General features: G+C 36.8%; 1 protein-coding gene across 4 annotated transcripts in view; it reads left to right on the forward strand.

Annotated features, from left to right (window-relative positions):
- The window catches only part of FAM120A (family with sequence similarity 120 member A), a 77,824-nt gene that overhangs the window by 21,270 nt on the left and 34,304 nt on the right, over nucleotides 1-22,250 (forward strand). For 2 of the 4 annotated variants that reach the window (XM_067463559.1, XM_067463558.1), the window contains exons 4-6: nucleotides 16,400-16,510; nucleotides 19,891-20,019; nucleotides 20,657-20,753. In XM_067463559.1, the coding sequence (XP_067319660.1) occupies nucleotides 16,400-16,510; nucleotides 19,891-20,019; nucleotides 20,657-20,753 (337 nt within the window). The remainder of the gene's footprint in view (nucleotides 1-16,399; nucleotides 16,511-19,890; nucleotides 20,020-20,656; nucleotides 20,754-22,250) is intronic. The other 2 variants (XM_060766008.2, XM_060766007.2) reach the window with 1 other exon arrangement.

Genomic DNA, 22,250 nt, shown 5'->3' on the forward strand with positions numbered 1-22,250 from the left:
TTTATAATAAAATTATCCTTGTTTTTAGGTAATATTATTCAAAGCATTTCCCTGTCAAGTAACTACTTTTATTTCTTGATTCAGTTGCTTTCTAAATTTACAATCTCATTATATTTTATTTTAGGTGGGGATTTCTTCTTCCTACTCTTGCCTCTTTTCTATACCTAGGAGCAACTTCCTCCTGTACTTTTAAGCAAGCTGTCCTACATCCCTGGCCCTGATGCTCTCTGTTTCACAAATGCATAGTTAAAAATAATCATAAAGAAGCTCTGCAGTGAAACATTTAGATCCTTTGTGTTACTGTTTTGAAAACTGCATGTCTGCACTACTTAAGTTGCTGGGGCACTTTGGGCCATTCACCAAAACTAAATTAAATTGATAATACAGGAATATTGCAGTTAATAAATAGAAGCATTCCTGGATATTGCTTCTTTAACAGACACTTTAGGACCAGAGGCAGAAATAATGTGGAGAGAATAGGAATGCATTCCTATGGCACAACAATGATGAGTTGAACATCAACTGATCTTTGTTGAATTATCAAACCTAATTCAAAGCTTAACAATATGCACATCTGAAATGAAACATTCAGGTTAAGTTAGCCTTGCATATCTAAGCAAAACCATTTTCAACCTTCTAGAGACCACCTGAAAATTTCTTTCAAAATACAGTCAGGGACATTTTTTTTTGTTTCACCTTTTTTATAAAGTCTGTTTTGTTGCCAAATCTACAGATTTAATTTTCTTTATTTCTTCATACATACTGGGAGAAGATAGGGAAGGCAGGTTTATCTTTTCTCCCCTTCTGCATGCCTTGCATATTCAGTATGGGATTCTGGAGGGAAGTGCCGTTTACCTCTCCTGTTGTAAGTTGTTACACACAACTACAGTAGGATTGGATAAAATTCCAATTTTTTTCTCATCTTAAACTTTGTTGCATTGTTCACAACAGACAGGCTGCTCAACCCGACAGTGCAAAACTGTATTTCTCCAGCCCCTTTTTGCCATTCTTCCAATGCCAATGCTGCTAAAACCCTTCCAGCTAAACAAAGAACGAGGTGAAAAGAGAGCTGGGCAAGCATAAGAAAGGCTTTAAAAGGAACTCAGATGTTTTGTTAATTGAGAGGCCTGTATACATAAATGTTAATGTGACGCACTGTAAAATCTAATGTAAATGAAGAACCATGGACTAAACATGGAGTACACTGTTTTTAAAACGGAAAGGCTGGAAGATTTTTGTAATTACTTGATAACTATAAATGACTTAGAGGAAAATTTTCTTTATATCAGCCAGCCATTCTTCTCATTTGGTGCTGGCAACTGGAGAAGAGACACAGATATTGACCTTAAGTCCACAAAAGTATTTAAAAGGAAAGGCATTCCTCAATGGCTACAAGCCATTTAGGACTTTAAGGTTAATGTCCACCTTGGAACTGGGTATGGAAATGTATTCAAATCTGCAGAGCTCACAAAGCATTGGTGTGATACAATCATGCCATCTATTTCTGTCTAACAGTCTTGCTGCTCTGTATCAGATCAGCTGTTTCCAGATTTTCAAAGGCAACATCTCATACAATGCATTGCAAGAATTCAACCATGTGTTGTCGAAGGCTTTCATGCTGGAATCACTGGGTTGTTGTAGGTTTTTTGGACTATAGGCCATGTTCTAGAAGCATTTTCTCCTGTCGTTTCACCTGCATCTATGGCAGGCATCCTCAGAGATTGTGAGGTTTGTTAGAAACTAGGAAAAAGGTGAAAGGTCAGGAGAGAATACTTCTAGAACATGGCCATATAGCCTGAAAAACCTACAACAACCCAATTCAACCATGAATTTACATCAGCATGGATAAAACTGTAGTTAGGAGATTTTTGTCTGTCTAGCTTGCTTTTGGAACATCATCTTAATCAGAATTTAAAAAATAAAGCTCTTAACTCGGGGCGCGGGGGATCACAATAATTCCAGTGACTGCTGGGTCCAAGAATCCTCCCTATTGAGCTAGGAGGATAATCCACAACAGGACAAACACTTCCCATTATGCAACTTTGTTAATGGGTGGTGGTTTCTTGAATCCACAATTAATGTCAAGCTAAAGAGTCTTCTTTAGAGATAATATCTGAAGTTTTAAAATAAATTTACATATATTCTGTGCCCTTTCAATCTCATTTTGAATAGGCTTGATATCTGCTTGTTACACTTACTCGTTCATTTCAAACATCATTCGAGTTGACACACGTCATGTCCAGGAATGAGAATATTTTACCAACACAGTAACCAAAATTAGATATCAATGTTATGTGTCTTCAAGTTGATTCTGACTTGTAGCAATGGGTTTCCTTGATTATTGTGGATTTGAACCCTGGTTTACTCATGCTGTCTATCCATTAGATATGCTATTGAAAATAGCATTATTGCTCCTGTTCAGAATGCTGAATTCTATTCCTACTGGTAATGCATTCATATTGTAGATCAGCATTTGCTTCTATCTCCATCACACCAGTAAAATCAAGAAAAATCTCCCATTTGTTGTTTTTGAGTTGTAAGATTTTTTCAGGGGGCAAGGGCATTTGGTAATAAAATATTGGATCTCCATCTCCATGACTCCTCTCCAGTTCATTCCATTCATGTTTCTCTTGTCTTTGTGATAATTTTATTTATCTATTTTATAAATTAAAAAAATCCTCTGCTTTATGCAGTGAGGAAGTTGCAACCCCCATGCTGTTTTTTCCATAAAAGTTACCTTTATTATTAATGATTGATTGTATAAAGCACTGGATTACCTATTCTTGATGAAGAACACTTGTTTGTATTTTGTACTGCATTGTGTTGTTTCCTAAAAAAGCAGGTGCAATGTTGGCATCTATTAAAATCTGAATGGCATATCACATGTAGTTGCATATAGGTCAACCTTATGTATGAGTTGAAGGTTCAGGCCAAAATTATGTATTTTCATATGAGTTGTGGATAAGTCTAGGGCATGGGGTGCCAAACGTGTGGCCCTCCAGATGTATGGGCCTCCAAATCTGAGAAGCCCTCGCTAGCTTGTCCAATGGCCAGGGATTCTTGGAGCTGAAGTCCTAAACATCTGGAGGGCTGCAAGTTTGACACTGGTCTAGAGTCATTTCTCAGAGAAGCAAAAGCACCAGTTGCATATTAGGACCAGCAACTCCTGACAGCCTCTGCCACCATTTTCCTTTCCAAGCATTCAGAAACGGCTTTTGCCACTCTGTTCAGAGATGGGGAGCTTCCTCTTTATTTGCTTAATGTACAATATTAACCTAGCAGAATAACCAACACCCTCTAATCACTTGACGTTCTTTTGAGTTGGAAGCATAAAGAATTATTAACACAATTTTCCTACCCAAGCATTCAAAATAGCCAGAAACCATGCCACAACTGAGTGAGTAGAGGAAGTTAGTGCTTCTTTCAGATTAGGCATGGGGAATCATCAGCCCTCCAGGTGTTTTGAACTTGAAGTCCAAAACACCTGGATCGCAAAATTTGCCTATGCCTGTTTTAGATTCTCCAGGGACAGACTAACCTCTTGCCTGTCATTACTCTCCTCAGACTAGGGAATGGTTACTTTAAAAAATAAAAATAGAGTTAAAGTACAGTACTTACCTTCACCTGTGGAAAAGTTGACTCAAGGTTTTTGCACGAATTTTTCTTTCAGATTTATACATGCTTATGTACAATAAGTACAAAGGGACGGTTGCACCCTTTCCATTTTGACAAAACGTTTTTCCCATTCTTGTTTGTTATTATTTGGGAACAGTGCAAATGTCTCGAACCTTTTTTCATGTGCTTTCTGATTTGTTGTTAAGTTTAATTTGTTATCAGTGTGTTTATGGAGCTGATCATTTGAACATAATTTTGTTCAATGTCTGAAACTGTAAGAAACTTGGCTGTCAGCTTCTAAAGTGCTTTTTCAGTTTTTCGTGCTCTTCCTGCTTTACTTTTGTGATACAAAAATGGATTTCATGTTTGTGAGGTCAGCTTTACTCAATTATTGTAGAATTTCTTTTGCGGACTAGTTTGTTTAGGGTACTGTAACATGGTGCATGTTAATTATTCAGTGAACATAAAAAGTACATAACTATTTATAAGAATGCTAGCATTGCCAAAAATTAGCAAGTAGACTTCACTACGGTGCTCTTTCATTATCCAGGTGGAGGCCACCAGGGTGTGCTAGAGAGAGAAGGGTAGTCCATGTTACTGGAAGGAGTTGAAGGAGGAAAACCATTTTTTTCCCCTTCAACCCACCCCCACCCCCTGCAAAATTGACTATCCTTCTCTCTCTAGCGCTCCTGGTGGCCTCCGCCCAGGAAATGGAACAGTACCCTTATGACAAACACACAGGAGATCAGAATATGTATGATTTATGCTTCTCCTTTCTGCCACCAATGTGATTATATTGTTAGCATTCACAGGAGATTTTTCCCCTCCAAGTCATTCAGAAAGACCAGAAGCAGCACCATGGTGGAGAGAGGTGAGTAACCTCCTCTCTTTCACCATTGTACTCAGAAAAGGTTATGGTTCCTTTTATGATTGTTAAAAATACAATTATCACCACAGGGTTGATAATTGGGGTTGATCTTTTTAAACTAAAATTTCTAGACTTACAGATAAGTATATAGGGTAATTTTGTTTTTCTGGGGGGTTTTTTCAGAGCAATAGTATTCTATGATTTACATTGGGTCCCTCTTTCATGTTTGTTTAGGCATCTCTTGAGTTTGCAATGTGCTCATTCTCTTCTTTCCACATATCTGTTTACCATTTATTTTCCATGTTTCCTTTTGCTCAATCTTTTGATACTATTGTCCCATGTGCACTCAGTATTTTATTACACATCCTCCACTATTGTCTTCCTTCTCATAATAGTCCCATTGCTGGAAAATGACTCTCAGAGATCATATTGCAAATCTCTGGATTGATATGGTCTCTTTCCAATGAGTTTACAATCTGGGAGGAAATACAGATTATTGAGATCACTGATATGAATCTGTTGCTGGACTGTACCAGTTCAGACTGCAGGTGAGAGACTGCATTTTTGTATGTTCCCTATGTGGAAGAAGTATCTTATCTAGAACCTATTTTCTAACACCTTTGTTGTGTATGTGCATGATGTTTTTCACCTCTGGTTTGAAATGGTATAGTTGAGCAAAGTAGATTTCTTTATTGCTCTGATCATCTGTTTTTGATTAAAAACAGATAAAATTCTGAATAAAGGGGATACAAAGTAGTAGGGAATTGATCAATAATGAAGAATAAGTAAATCTTGGGTTATCATTGAATAACTATGTTTCCTTCCTTGAATTTCCTTCCCCAAATACAGTGCTTTCGAGATTGTATTGTGATTATGACAGTCTTTTTCTCATATCAGTGTAGAGATGGAGAATGCCAGCATAATATCATCTTGAAAGTCTTTTAATGTGTAGGCATGCCAAGACCTTTTAAATTATAAATATAAGACGATAAATGAACTTTTAGAAAGGGTGTGCATTGCTTGTTGTGTTCTATATTTCTGCAGAATGAAGATGCAGCTGTTCAGGGCTACCAATCTGTATGAAGTATTGATTTTAGACATTATTAATAGTCATATCTGGAAAATGATGTGCAGAGCTTTTGAAATAGAGGCTGTGTGAATTTTTGAATTTTAGATCTTGAAAAAAGGCACACTCAGCCTTTGGAAACTTGGCAAAAGTAGTCACTCTTAGCTCTTCATCTGCAAAAAAAAGAGTTTAAAATTAGCTTTGCTTTTCATGCTATCATGTTGCTGACTCTTCTATGTTGAAATTTCTCACCCTCACCCCTTTTCATTTACATCTCATAATGATCAGTTTGCAGATGTTCTAGTAACTTTATTAAAGCTTTAATGTTCATTCTGCCACCATCTATTTAAGCTTGTACATCAGTTCATGTTCTTGTTTCTTTTCCTTCTTTTTGTCTTTGAAAGAATCTGTAACCACTTTTTTTACAAACACACTCCTATTAATTTTTGAATACTGCGCCGTAACATAATCTTCTCTTCAACTATTTGTGTTTTATGTAACTTCATGGCATCCGCTTTGTTCTAGCAGAAGTGTTTGAGGTTTTTCTTCCAGTAGTTATAGAATAAAACTATTCACTGCCTGTCTTTTTCAGCCACTTAATCTGCTGCTGCTACTTTCTTTTGTGGACTTCTCGGTTCCAGATACTGGGTAAAAAAATATATAATCTTCTCCAGGATTGCAGAGTTCTCCTTTCAAACTTCCATTTTACAGGTGTGATGTCACTTCCTCCTCCATACTTATACTGCTACCCATTTTAATTTTTTTAAAGGCAGTTTTCAGTACCCATTTGAGTGTGTCTTGTAACAGAGTACCATGCAGTTGACTGCTTTGTTAAAGCATTTGTATGTTTTGACTGCAGGAACTGTAATCATGAATTCTGACTTTCATTTCTATTAGAGATGTATGTTCAGAATTAATTGTACAGCCTTTACTATTTAATTAATGAAAAGAAACCTGGATTCTTTATCATTCAGTACATCTGAACTCAATTTTGATGTTGCAGTTTAATAATGGGAATTATTGACAAAATATATAGCCATCACTTTAAAATTAAAACTAGAAGAGCCTCAAAAAGCTGTGAGCATTTTAAAGTGGTGTTTCAGTTTCATTTCTAATAGAAAAAAAATCAAGAGGTGTGTGTTGCATTCTTTTGAAGCTTAACATTGGGGATATTATTACTCTTTAAATCAGTGTTTCTCATCCTGGGGGTCAGGACCTCTAGGGGGGTCGTAAGGGGGTGTCAGAGGGGTCTCCAAATACCATCAGACAACACAGTATTTTTTGTTAGTCATAGGAGTTCTGTGTGGGAAGTTTGGCCCAATTCTATCATTGGTGGGGTTCAGAACACTCCTTGATTGTAGGTGAACTATAAATCCCAACAACTACAACTCCCAAATGTCAAGGTCTATTTCCCCAAACTCCACCAGTGTTCACATTTGGGCATATTGAGTATTTGTGCCAAGTTTGGTCCAGAGCCATCATTGTTGGAGTCCAAAGTCCTCTCTGGATGTAGGTGAACTACAAGTCAAGGTCAGTGCCCACCAAACCCAACATTTTCTGTTGACCATTGGAGTTCTGTGTGCCAAGTTTGGCTCAATTCCATTGTTGGTGGAGTTCAGAATGCTCTTTGATTGTAGGTTAACTATAAATCCCAGCAACTACAATTCCCAAATGACAAAATGATAAAACCAATCCCTCCACAAACCCACCAGATTTGAGCGTATCGGGTATTTGTGCATATATTCAAATTTGAGCATATCGGGTATTTGTGCCAAATTTGGTCCAGTGAATGAAAATACATCCTGCATATCAGATAATTACATTACAATTCATAACAGTAGTAAAATTATAGTTATGAAGTAGCAGCGAAAAGAATTTTATGGCTGGGGATCACCACAACATGAGGAATTGCATTAAGAGGTCACGGCATTAGGAAAGTTGAGAAACACTGCTTTAAATTGTGATTTCCTTTATTTATTTATTTACTTTCTCTCATTGTTTAAAGACAGAAGTGTCCACCAAATGTAGTTATACTTAACATTAATGTGACATTACTGTTAACATTATTTTTCACCTCAGATTTCTAAGGACAGATTGACGCCAGGTTTCAGTCAGGTGATTTTTCTTTTCTCCTTAGTGCAATTAATGATTTTGGATCAAGACCTTCCACTTGTTGAGATTCAGTGGTTCAAAGATTTTATCTCAGTTTGGTTGCCAGCCAGATTATGTTAATAGTGTCTTTTAATAAGCACAGAGCAACTTTTCTTACTTCTGATAAACTGAAGCCTGGTTTGATCTCACATATAATTAAGTAAATGGATTTTTGCAAAGCAGAGAGCATAGATTTCACTCAGAGCCAAGTTCATTCACACTTCTTAGAAATAAAATACTCTTCTCTTTCCCAAATCCTTTGTATTTGGATAACACAACCTTGCTCCTCAGAACAATCTTTTACTGTGCTTCCTCACTGCTTTTACAGATAATACTGCTTCTTTCAGTTTCTTTTGTGCAAGTCGCTCACCCACTGTTCATCAATGTTGGAAAGAAACCATATTTGGTGCCTGATCTCATACCCAGTGACCATAGTTCTTCTTGCTATGAAAAAAGTTTGCTCCAGTGATTTTTACCTACTTTCCAACATCTTTCCTGAGCTTAATCCATGTCTCTTTCAGAAGTGAATTACCCTTCTGGGGTGGGGGTGGGGGAGATTTCTCTCACTTCCCGTGGTCTCACCCCCATTTGTAACCATGAGTCATTTGTAAGTCTGACGTTTGTAACTCGGGGACTGCCTGTATACTATTTATCTCTTTCTGTTTATTAGTTTTATCACCCCCCCCCCCCCAACTGAACAACTATAAATGTAATCTTCTTCAATAGGGGATTTGCTCCAAAGAGCATTTTGGTTGCCAACAAGAGAGGATTTTAAAAATATATCATATAGCTTAAAGAAGACCTACCACTAAGGTAAACAAAGCCCAGGGAGTGAGAAATTTCCTAAGTTTGGGGGATAAGTCTAGAGGGAATCACACTAGAGAACATACACATGCCTAGAGAAGTGTTCTCTTTAAGAATGTCTAGCTCCTCTAGTTCTACTGGGAGTTGACCACTGAGAAGTGCTGGTTGACCTAGAAATTCCTAGCAAGAGTATATGAATCAGCCATGAATAATCAAAACAGCAAGTGTTAAACCTACAAATATGGCGGGACATGGTGGAAACTTCATTTTAATCTTGTATTATTATTTTGTTTATTGTTTTTCAATAGAGCAGGTGGGGAAAATTGGTTTAAATTGATGTATATAGCAATATAAGTCATAAAGGGGGAAATTATTGTCGTTATAAATTGTATAATAATAGTTACACAGGCAGTCCCCAAGGTACAAACACCCGGCAGTCACCGGGGTACAAACACCTGTCTTACAAATGACTCATCTTGTTTGTAACTAGGGGGTTGACTATATTGCTGAAAATATAAATATATAGATTAAAAATGTGGGGGCCCAACTGAAGTCAAATGCATTCAACTACTTTGGTTCAGCTTTCTTGTCCAGTCTAATTGGTAGTTATGCTTCTTGCTTCTTTTAAAGGTGGAGACAGCAGTGGTATTTATGGAAACAGCTGTCCTTCACACTTATCTCAAACCTGACAAGTGTTTCTTTCCACCAAACAATCAGCAAAATTCAGAAATATAATATAATTAAGTGATACCAAATCTGAGACTTAGCTTCTTTGGAAAAATACAGGTAACCCGAGCAGACATATGCATAAACACCTCCCTCCCCCCAACATTTGCTTTGTATTCAATATCCTCCCAGAATCTTGCAAACTATGCACAATGACCTGTATAGGATCTTGTAGCCACATTCACTTGGTAGCCACAAGGAAGCTGTATAAGTTGAGATGCTGTCATTGGGAACTGGGCTCTATTGGTATTTCTTTTCAACGTGTACCCTCAAGCCCCTACCCGAAGTTTAACCCTATACTTGAGCACACGGACACAGCCAGAGGGCTAAAGGCAGGCCTCTTGACTAACTGACCAAGTCTTTTTAGGAAAGCTAAATGTTATTGCTGTTACGGAACTTCTGTGATTTTATTAATGCAGTTTGAAGAGCCACAGTCACATCATAAGAACTACTTACGGTTCACACCCAAGTTATTTATTTATTTTAGTAACTATGACAATAGTGAAAATAGTAGGGGATCAGAATTCTCCACATAGAAAATAACAACAGTGGTTGGATTAAGCTTCTGAGATAGACTTGTGGCCCTCAAAGTACTGATTATCACTGTAGCCGGCATAGTAAATAGTGAAGGATGATGGAGTCTACAGTCCAGAAGACCACAAATTGCCCACCCCTGCAATAAGGCAAGCTGTGGGTAGAGGTTAAACTGGGAGAGATGATTGCTTGCATGAGAGTATGCCATTGTAGCATGGATAAAAATGACAAAAGTTATTGTGTCTTTACAAAAAATTAGTGTGCAAACTATCAAACAATTAACTGGCAGCGTTCAGTATAGGAAGGGAAATACAGCTGGTTAAAACCCTGGTTTTTATGTTTGAGTTCTGCCATAATAACTTTGCGAGCTTCTTAATAGAACAACTTTTAGAGATTTGAATTTCTTGTGTCCCACAGGAGGCAGTTTTCTGGTGATCATAAAAGATTAAAATGTTGACAACTATAATTATTAACAGCAACTAGCCTTCTCCTTTAGCCTTTGGCTTCATGTTGTAGCAGCTGAACAATTTTACAGCCACACTAAGCTGTTTAAAATGCAGTCTTACAGTAGGCTGTTTTCTACAGAGAATTCCTTTCTTCAGGATGAATAGTGGTTGCCTTGCCATCCAGTTTTCTGAATGGCCTCTACTGTTGCTTTGCTTTTCAGGTAATATTTTTGTTCTTGGATTTCATATGCGTTCTCCTCCCACACCCAAATGCCACTGAAAAACTATTTTAAAACTATTTTGTGTAATTTTATCTCTTATAGGTGGTTTGTTTTATATTTGGAGATTTTTGTATATAAAATTTATGCTGCTATCTGAGGATTCAGGATTAGCCTTCTGAAGCATGTACTGCTCTGCTGATCTTTCATCCACATTCTCTCAAGTTAAGGCATGAAGCAAAGAAATAAAGATGTTTTTGTGGTGCTCCTTTTAATTCTCAGATAGTGAATGGCCCCACTCCAACAAAGTTGCCCTTACAAGCAGACTTAAAATTACAGAAAGCTGCTTTGCACAGAATGGGCAGTTGATCTTTTCACTTCTCTGATTACCGGATTCTTTTAAATGGAGATGCCAGGGATTACAATATGGTTGATCTGCATGCAGCATGTATTGTCATCTTTCCTTCATTTCTATGAATTTATCTGAGATTTGAAAGTAGACCTTCTGTCCTCAAGAGATTTAGTGTAAACCTTTCCCAACCTCAGTTACCCAAGATATTTTAGAGTGTAGTTCTTCAACCATCACCCAGCATCACCAAGTGTTAAGGATAATATGAGTTGTAATGCAAATGAATGCAGCTGAAATGTAAATTGACTAGTGTGTGTCCATCAGATTTGGTTTAATGTTTTTTATACTTTTAAAAACAAAAGTCAATTCTGATTCTAACAGATGGGATTGGAGAGACTTCTTTTTTAACAGACTTAAAAGGGAGTCTGTGATTTTTATTTGTGCATTTAAAAAAAATCCTATTGTCCACTGGAAGAATTCAAAGAATTTGACAATGACATAAAATACCGTGGAAGTAAACTGCAGAGGAAAGTATGCTACAGAATAGCTGAAAAATGAAAATAACAACGAGAGAGCATCTGGTAAATCAAAACAGCATCAGTAGCAGTAAACCTTCCCCAGAAGGAGTATTTTTATATATATATATATTTATTTATTTTATTTACTATATTTATATCCCACCTTTCTCAACCCCAAAGAGGACTCAAGGCGATAGGCAACAATTCAATGCCTTAACAGCAGTATACAGTTAAAATAAACATTTAAATTCAAATTAAGATCAACATTGAAATACATTAAAACATTTTTAAAACATTATAATCACTATAAAACCACACTATCTGCAGTCATAGTCCAGGTCTTCTGGTAGTCATTGCACACAATTTCAGTCCATCTATTTCACTCTAGTTCTTCCCCGAAGGCTTGATCCCAAAGCCACGTTTTCACTATGTTTCTGAAGGTCAGGAGGGAGGGAGCTGATCTAACATCACTGGGGAGAAAGTTCCACAGCCAAGGGGCCACCACTGAGAAGGCCCTGTCTCTTGTTCCCACCAGTCATGCCTGTGAAAGAGGTGGGACCGAGACCAGGGCCTCCCCGGACGATCTTAATCTCTGAGATGGTTCATAGGGGGAGATATGTTTAGACAGGTAAGCTGGACCGGAACCATTTAGGGCTTTATAGGCTAAAGCCAGCACTTCGAATTGTGCTTGGTAGCAGACTGGCAGCCTGCTACAGCGCAATGAAATACCCTGATTAAGAAAGGAACACTGACCTCTCTTTAAAAAAATTATATCAATTCTAACTACAGGAACAATCAATGTTAATATATTAGTGTGTTCTTGGGCGTTACTTTTTTAACGTAAAATTTAGTAACTGAGACAGAAATAGCATAGAATAGAGATAAAGAAGTTGAGGTGTTTGATGTGTGTTTATTCAGAACTGACTGGAAATAAAACAACCTAGTCAGGGCAGTTTGAACCTTACAGAGGGCACATGAAAGTTTCATAGCTTAGTTGTCATTTCTGTTTGCTATCCATGAATGCTCAGTAGAGGAGCCTGAAGGCAGCTGCTGCTGACCTTGCCTTTACCCACACAGCTACAGTAGGATTGGCAACCCCAGAATCTCATTTTCTTTCCTTGATCAAGCATTATTGCCTTGTTTGCCATCGGATATAGACTCTGCAACCTGAGTCTATTTCTCTGTCCTCCCTCCTCCTGGTGTCAGTGCTGCTAAATACCAGATGAGAAAGAATAGCAGGCAGTTTGGGTGCAGGAACAATTTATAAAAGAACCCAAAATTCTTTGTTAGAAGCTTTGTTAACTGAGGTGTGCCTATATACTATGTTGCACTGCTCCCTCCATGTGTAGGTTAAAGAATTGGGCTGTGCTCTGTCCTCTGTTGACATGAACAGATTCCCCATGTGAATGGGGCTTCAGATTTTGGGGGAAGACCCGCTGATGTGTTCGCTTCTTTAGTTCAAACATCCATGACGACATGTGGAAGATAGTGGAGTGAGAGACAAGATTAATTTCATGGCCCTGACCCCTTATGTAATGCAACTTCATATTATCAAAACTAGAGAAACTTTGGAAAAGTCATGGTACTTTTTTTCTACAGCAAAACCTCCTGACAGCTCCTGAAAGGGGGTCCTGTTCTTTCACAACATTGACTTCCTCCTAGATACAGTGAGACTAAGTAAAGGAGTAATTGGGAGAATATATATATATATATATATATACACACACACACACACACACACACACACGCACACACGCACACACACACAGGTTTGTTACTTTAATTGAGATGAAGCTTGCCTCACACAGATTTTTCACCTTTCTTTCTCTTGCAACCATTTATTTTTGGTGCCCTAAAAATCATGTCTCTGGTGCAGATTTAGAAATTCAGTATCCTTTATATTTTATCGCTTCCCTGAAATTAATAAAAAAAAGTATTTCCTGTCCTTTGGCTTCATGAGGTGCCCCCTGGTGGCTAAAGATCAAATTGGTTATTAGGAGAAGTCCCAAGGAAGGAATTTCCATATTTATGTAAAGTTTCCAAAAATGTTTATGGCATGGAGAAAAACATTTTAACCTGGGATTTTTTCCCCTCCAAAAGAACCTAAAATATTTTTGGAAAATAGGAAGAAAATACAATTCTAGCATCCTTTACAGAAATGGTTCTCAACCTGTGAGTCCCAGGTGTTTTGGCCTACAACTCCCAGGAATCCCAGCCAGTTTACCAGCTGTTAGGATTTCTGGGAGTTGAAGGCCAGAACCTCTAGGGACCCACAGGTTAAAAACTTCTTCTTTACAAGTTAAACATCACTTTCTTACTCTGGGAGACAAATGTGATGTCTGTAATTTTGTTTGGCTCAAGATTATCATGTTTTGGTACATGAAAAATGCAACTTACTCAGAAATTAATTACAAAATGAATTTACATTTATTTATCCCCTTTAAAATAATGCCGCAATGTACTAAACTGTAAGAAACAACTGAACTCTTCTTTTGGTAGTTTATGTGAGTCAAGCAGTACAGGCAAAAGAACCCCCCCCCCCCCAAGTCAGTAAAACAAAGAAATGATTTTGTCTCCTCTCCTCCTCCATGGCGTCAGATGGACATAAAACATTCATTCCCATAAAAAGATCTAAGATAAGGAAAATAGGACCAGTATTTATAGTGGTCTAATATTGTACAGCAGTTCTCATGTTATTTGATATGGAGAGAACTTCCTTTATTTTCCTAACATGATAGGGATCACTATACTATTTTTATGTCCACTGAGTGCATCTCTTTATTTCATTCCTAAATATTCACTGTGGACTGGCAGCTGAAGACTCACTCACCAAGATTGGTTCATAGACTATTGCTCTGGGTGATGGTGATATCCATAGTCTTGAATAAAAGTCTACAAGTGACATAGTTTTTAGAAATAAATGCCAATGTGATGAAAATAAATATAGGGATACTTTGCCTTAAATACCTAGGTGGACAAAACCACTAAGCAAACATGTATTTCACTACTCAAGTGGAACTAGCCTATGAGTTTAATTTTGCCTTAAGGAATAAAGATGGTGATGTTTAGGAAATCAGATAACTACTGCAGTGGCTAAGAGGTTTGAGATAAGTATTTAAGTATATCCAAAGGAGTGCTAGGTGGATGACACTTAAAAACAAAATGGACCGTTTTCTCATGAAGGAAATATGAAAGGCAGTATGATCTAAAAACTGTATACTATTGGAGAGGACCTAGACAATGTGGACATAACTTGGTCCAACAATAAATGTAACTACTTCTGCATTTTGGAGACTTCAGTGAACAATAATTTGGATAGATGACTTCCAAAGTCCCTGCCAACTTTTTACAATTCTAATGTGGCTCCAGTTGTACTTGGATGGGAGACAGCTATCAAATACCACATGCTGTGTTTCAAAGGAAGGAACTTCAAAAATCACCTGAACATTTCTTGTCTCTATGAAATTCATTGGGTCACCATAGGTTGACAGATGATGGCAACTCTACTATGTGTATGATATTAGGTATCTGAGTAAATTTTTTGCCGGATCTTTTTGTTTCTAGCAAAAAGTAAGGCCAAAAGGGCTTCTCATGGCCATGGTTTGCATTCTGTTTTGCATAATTACCTTTTCCTCTTATTCATTATGCTACAGTAATGATGATCCCCAATAAAAATCTTAACATTGTTTCCTTAAACTACATGGAGGCAGATTGCTGATGGGGGTGCAAGTCGTGTAAGCATCATTCTGTGTTGCAGAGCTAAAGTCACATTGTTTGCTTTGCATCCTAGTGATTATTTTTTAATTTTTAAAGTATCTTGTTGGCATGCTGCTTCAAACTAATGACTTACCCCAGTCACACTGCACATGTGTCTTCCATTCACACATACATATGTACACAAACTATGTTTCCTCCACTGATTTGCTAAAAGGTTGCATACAATGGCATAACATTAGCATTCCTTGTAGTTTATATACTTCTGAAAATATTTGTCCCTCTTCAGTGCTATTTCTGCTCTCATATTGTGGTATGAATAATAATTTCTAAGATGCAGTTGCCACCCTGTTGATGAAGTAGCCATGCAACAAGATCCTGATAGTCTGTGTGTAAAACTAACCTTGAAGTAAGTGTATCATATGGAATTTCTCTTACAGGATTTCTGAAAAATGTGGTTTCTAATTCATCAAGCATATTGTTGCGAAGTTTGACCATTAGAGTGGGAACACCTAAATATGTATATTACAGTTTATGATCACACTAAAAGAAATAGCCAGTGGAAAAGCTTATGTCAACATTGGTTTAATCTGGGTTTAGAAAAACAGTTCGCAAGTTTGGGATTAATTTTGCTATCATTGGCCCAATCATGAATATTTTCCAGACGCTGTTATCTAGATCCCTTGTATGAGAAAATAGGATACTTGGTTAATATACATATCTTTGAATTCTTGTTTATTCGCTTCACTAATAGATTTTTTTAAATGATTCAGTTTAGTGTGTTATGAGTGAGATGTGATGCTTTGTCTTTCAACACATACTCTTGTCTGATGTCCCCTATTAAGATAGTTTTCTATTGAAAGTCCAATAAAGTCCTAGTACCATGCCTCTTTGTTGATTTTAGCCATGGCGATAATGTACAATAGTCTGTCCATGTCCAAAATTTGAATCTTCGGGTTTTAACATTCTGAATGTTATTTGAAGTCACTTATTTGGACTGACAATAACTTTCCAAGGTCTTGGGAAGGCAGCTTTCCAGCACTTTTCAGATAAGATCCTCTCACTTAGAGGCTCTGGAAAGTCGACCTTTTTGTTTGGCAGGCAAAGCATGTGGTCTGATCAGCCATGGCTCTTGACTCTGTAGGCCTGCTACTGAACTCAATGCACTTGGTGCAAAAGCCAGCAGCCTGTAGTTTAATGGGTGTTTGACATTTAAGGCACATTTATTCAAGGGCATTCGATTCCCAACCCTAAATTATATTATAAGCCTGATCTACAAAGCTTTCAAAATGTCTTGGGTCCATCTTGAAGAGTGCCGCATTTCCCATGTCATGTAAGAATTTGTTCAATTAATCTTTAGCTCTCACCTCACTATACTATCTCTGTGCAGAATCCATATGACAGGAATGCAGAGAGAGGCATTCTTGGTGGCAGCTCAGCCAATTACAGAGCTTTCTTCCCTTGGAGACTTGCTAAAGCCCACGGACCTTTCGGAAGCATTGTAAGATGTTTTCATTTGGTCTGGCTTTTACAGATTAGGTCTAAGACAATAATGGGGGTTTATTACATTATTTGTAGTTTAGCCCAATGTTGCCTGCTTCTGTGCCCCTGGAATATGAGTTGACCTAAAGTTTAAAACGGGGTTGGGTATCATGCAGCTCTTCAGAAGTTGTTGGCCCTAGTCAGCAATTGTTGTGGAATTGACAGTCCAACCATATCTGAAGGGCTACCTGATTCCCTGTTTTCATTTTACAGAATGTAACTAAGCTTTTGGAAATGATCCCGGCCAGACTTTTGACTCTAGTCTTAAATGTTTTGGAACACTTCTTCTAGAACAGTGATCCCCATACTTTTTTGACCATGGAACCCTGCTTCAATCCTTGATTTGTTTAATCAAAATACATATTCTGGTTCATTTTACACTAATTCAGATACTTTCAATTTCCTATGTAACTTCTAGTTGTGGAGTAAATTTCACTCTTGATATTTTATGAACAAACTACCAATATCCCAGAGGTTAACTTTCATCTCCAAAACTATACAAGAGAGAAAAGAAAAAGAAATGTTGAATTAATGTGAAAAATTGACAATGTGTAAATTACTCTTATTCAGATGGCAAATAAAAAGTTGAAATGTGCAGCCAGTAACTACATGCCAGACAGCAATAGTTGTAGTACAAAATAACTATTATGGAGACTGTAAATGAAATAGCTGGCTGTGTGTGGTTTTATTTTAAAATTGGTTTGAGATTTGATGGTTAAAATTTTTCGCAGAACCCATACAGTGCTTTTGCAGAACCCAGGAATCTGCGGAACATAGTTTGGGAACCCCTGCTCTAGAATACTTTAAGCTAAGTGACTGTTTTAAACAGCTCTCAGGATGGAAATGTAAAAATGTAATATATATCTATATAATTTTTTAACATGCCTGCCTTTTTGTTTCACAAATCCAAACCGATGATTGCTGAGTCATTAACCTTTATGTAATATTTAGTGTGATCAAAATTAGGACTTTTGATCACACTAGAGATTAGCAAACCATTATTTTTATCCATTTTTCACAGGCCTAACGGGTTAATTTTCAAGATTGTAGATATTACAAAAAAGATTATTTGTTTCCTTTAAATCATAAAGTTATCAGGATTCATCTAAGGACTGCTAGATGTATTTCTAGAGCTTAATTGGAGAGAAAGCATCAACAAAGTCATAACCTGAATCTTAATATTTTTCTTTTGAAAGATTTTACTGAAATCAGTAATGCATTTCCAGGAAAATCTGTGTGAAATGGATCATATTAGATGGCTGAAATAGTTAAAACACAAACTCAAACTTCTGGAATTTTGAAGGTTTCCTTATTCTTTCTTTATAATAACATACATCCTTATGAGAAAATACTTTTTCAAGGCAATTAACACCACATTTAATAGAAATATAGAAACGAAAATCCAAACCAATAAAATACAAAGAATAACAAAATAAAAAGATTTCTTTTTGGCACTGACAAGATTCATGTTAGGCAAGCCTTCTTAGGTATGGCACTACTCCTTAAAAGAAACATCCTCTATTCTCCAGCTATTACACGTTGTATAGGATCATTGAAAAGAAGCCTCAAATATGATCATGGTGACAGTTTAAAAAGGTTTAATGCTTGTCTGTTTTATATAATCTTGTTCTGAGCATTTTGATTGATGGGCTATATGGAGAATTCCGATTCTGTATCTGGAAAGACGTTTCTACCACTTAGAGAACCTTTTTACTTAAACTTTTCTGAATGTGGCAAGTTATAATTCTTCGTACACTTAAAAGTAATCCCAGCTAATTTCAATAACAAGTGTGCATAGAATTGCTAGCAAGTATCCATAGAATTGGGATGTCGGAATTATATGCAAAATGAGAAAACTCTGTCATATTGATAAATGTGAATTGATAAATATCAAACATGTCTAATTTTCCTCCTCTGATCTCTAAAATATTAACTTCTACTAAATATCCAGAGTGTTTTAGTTATCCTCACAAAACACAGCCCCAAGCTTGATTATTTATTGTTTTTCATTGTAAAATTAATATATTTGTAGGATAAAACATTCTGCCTAGTAGTACAACAGTTAAAATATTCATTTACAACTATGTAAGATCTGTGCAATCTAATAAAATCTGAAATCCTTGCTTATGTAGTCTTAATAACCTTCAGAATTAGATCTGTTTGGATCTGGTTAGTTGTATTCAGCTACAATCTTACACACAATTAACTTGCAAACGAAGTGAACAAAGTGAGACCTTGGCTTCTGGGTAAATTCATTGGATCGAGCTGCAATTATTCAGAACTTTCCAGAAGTCGGCTTGGTACGTAGTGAGTAAAGTAGCATTTCTGTGAAATAAAAATAAAATAGCCATTCTGTTTGGTTATTAATGTTCATAATTCTGAAAAGCAATGAATTGAACATTCATGTTTGCCACAGAGCTCAAAATAAGAGTATATGTTCACAATTTGGAGAGTAGTCATACATAAAATGCCAGATAACATGCCCTGGATTCTGGCATCTATTGTTGACTGGATAAACCTTGGGTCTACTACCAGAAAGATTAGAATTACAAGTACATCATAAAACATATTTGTGGCATTTTCTTGAATAATCAGGAAACAAACTTTGCCAGAAGGCTAGAAAAATAGCCCTAACACATTTTTCATTGTAGTCTTTAAATCACTTCTAAGTAAGCAATAGCCTTTTAACCTTGCTTTGTATTCAGGTTGCATTTTAAAGAATTTTTAAAGTGCTATAGTAGTGAAAGTGTTTGGAATCGTTGGTTTGAAATCCTGTTAGACTCATATAGAACTGCCCCATTGAAAAAGTGGAATGGATGAGTCAACACATAGGTAAATTCCATTGATTCGGTGGGTCTGCTCAAGTCAGGCCATTGATTTTTATCCACTTTGCAAACTCTTCAATTGCTTTTCCCATGTTTCCATCTCAAAATACATCTCGATCTTTCTTCTCCCTGCTTGTTACCAACAGGTTTAAAAAACCGGCTTCCACTTGATTATGCTCACATATACCCCCAAACAGAAATGCTTCAATGGCTGCCACTTAATTACTAAAATAACTGCTACATACATAGCAGAAAGCTTTTCTCTTGCTGAATTAGGAAAATATTTACTCAATTTTTAAAAATTCTGTTTGAGTACATTTATTCTTTTAACGTATCTCCAGGTGTTGATGAATATCTCAAATACTCAAGCCGATAAATCCTGCTTGTATTAATAGAATTGCTTATTAGCCTCTTGTAATGTGGAATTAAATTCAAGCCAGTTACTTAGCACAGTTGAAGTATTGTAGGGAGCCGTTCCAGGCTGGAGAATATCAATTTGTGTTTATGTCTCTAGGTACGAGCACACCAGTTAGTTTTACCACCCTGTGACGTAGTGATCAAAGCGGTAGCTGACTATGTTCGAAATATTCAGGACACCTCTGATTTGGATGCCATAGCTAAGGATGTGTTTCAGTACTCACAGGTAAAAGAATAAAATTGTATGGGTTTATGCTTGTTGTTAAAATATGTTATGGTACAGATAAATAGTAAATGGACAGATATTTATGTGTATGCATATATGTATGTAGGCATTTGTGCTCATGTCTTTATACACCCCCCCCCTCAACCCCCAATGAATGTGTACATTTTCTCCAGGTGTCCCTGAGGTCCATTTACATGTGTTCTTTGCAGTAGAAACGTTTCATTTCATATGTTGTTAAGATTGCCTATAGTTATTTATGCACAGATGTAATAAAAGCTTTGAATATGTTTTTAATAAATTTTTCAGGATTTTAACTGTTTTCTTTTGAATGCCATTAATACTTAATTCTGTTTTAATGTTTGTATATTTTTAGGCTTTAGATTGTATTTTATTTGGTTTTACTGTACACAGCTTCTAGTGCAGTGGTTCTCAACCTGGAGTCCCCAGATGTTTTTGGCCTACAACTCCCAGAAATCCCAGCAAGTTTACCAGCTGTTAGGATTTCTGGGAGTTGAAGGCCAAAAACATCTGGGGACCCCAGGTTGAGAACCACTGTTCTGGTGTCTTTTGTAGAGAGAGACAGCGGTGTATAAATAAACCGAAGAATAAGAATAATAGATGTTAAAATTTATTTTAGTCTAGAACGGATGACAAAGCTAAACGATTCAAGAGAGCAGTTGGCTATTATTCAGCAAGTAATAAGCCTATGCCATTTCATCCACCACACTACCTACGTGAGTATTGATGTTCTGAGCACTGTAAAGGATTCCAGTTAAAAATGCATGGTGATTATTATGATTGGAGGAAATTGTAGGTGTTAGGGAAGCTCTACCATATTAACCCTCAGTGGCATCTTGATATAAATCAAATCTCGTACTTCATGAGGTGTTAATGTTCAGTTTTGGATATTTGTGAAACTGGTGATTTTTTAAAAATTAAAATTAATATGTTTGCATCCCTTTTTAATATTTATATGGGGAGTAAGCAAACATTCAGAAGCCCCCAGTGGCCCAGTGGTGAACTTGATGAACTGAGCTGCTGAACTTGATAACCAAAAAGCTGCCTGTTCAAATCCGAGGAGTGGGATGAGCTCCCGCTGTTAGCCCCAGCTTCTGCCAACTTAGCAGTTCAAAAACATGCAAATGTGAGTAGATCAATAGGTACTGCTCCGGTGGGAAGATAACGGTGCTCCACCACTGAACTTAATATCAGGGGAAAACCTTTACCTTTACCTAAGCAAGCATTGACAATAACAGCAACAGTAGTAGTCATAACTCAACAAGCTTTTTGTAATGTGTTCTGTTCTTCCTTGGCCGAGGAATTCTACACACTTGCAATGTTATTTAAATTGCCTTCTGATACCTTTCTTCTATGGGTCTGAGCTGACCCTGTTTGTTATTCATGTATGTGTGTGGATGCCTGATAAAGATTTGTAATGATGGCATTGTTGCCATTTATGTGGAGTCTAATGGTTGAAAAAGGATTCCTGGATGAAGTAAATCTTCTTGTTTTTGTTAATCTGCATAGGTAGCAGCCATGATGCTTGGATATCATTGAAGACATCTATAGGCATGGATTAAATTGTAATTGTTTGCATGTGTGTGCCAGTGAGAGTTTTGGATCATTGGACAAGTTTATCTATAGTAAAATGGTGTTGCAAAAATACAAGGTTCAAAACAGTACCCAGTTAAGTTTACACAGGCCTGGATGACCACTCAAAAACCCAAATACATTTCTGCTTCTCTATACAAATAGAATACTATTTTGTCATTATGACAAAGCAGCTGTTCTGGTATACACATTCAGCCATATGGAAATGTAAAACTGGAGTTTTCATTGAACATAAGATTGCATTAGCAATAGCAAATCAGGTTTTAAAGATAGAAAATGCTTGAAACTGGGGCAAAACACCATCTGGGTAAATGTCAGATCCGCATTTGTGGGTTTCTTTGTACTGAAGTATTTGCCACTTCAGTTTGCAATGGAAATCAAAGTAATTGAGGCTTATTCATAAATGATGATAAGTACTAAGAGGTATGTCTAATTATACAATAGCCTGCTTATTTGGAGATAGACTACCTAGTCAGAGAGCAGAGATTTGATTTGTAGCAAGGATTAACATCTCTGTTTGCAAAGTTGAAAGGTAAAAGAGCATTCTTTTTTTTCTGACTAAATACTAATTAGCCAATCTTCATTGGCCTTATTGAAAGCAGAGATATCAAGGACTGTGA

The sequence above is a fragment of the Anolis sagrei genome, chromosome 2 (assembly GCF_037176765.1).
Source record: "Anolis sagrei isolate rAnoSag1 chromosome 2, rAnoSag1.mat, whole genome shotgun sequence".
Classification (NCBI taxonomy): Eukaryota; Metazoa; Chordata; class Lepidosauria; order Squamata; family Dactyloidae; genus Anolis; species Anolis sagrei.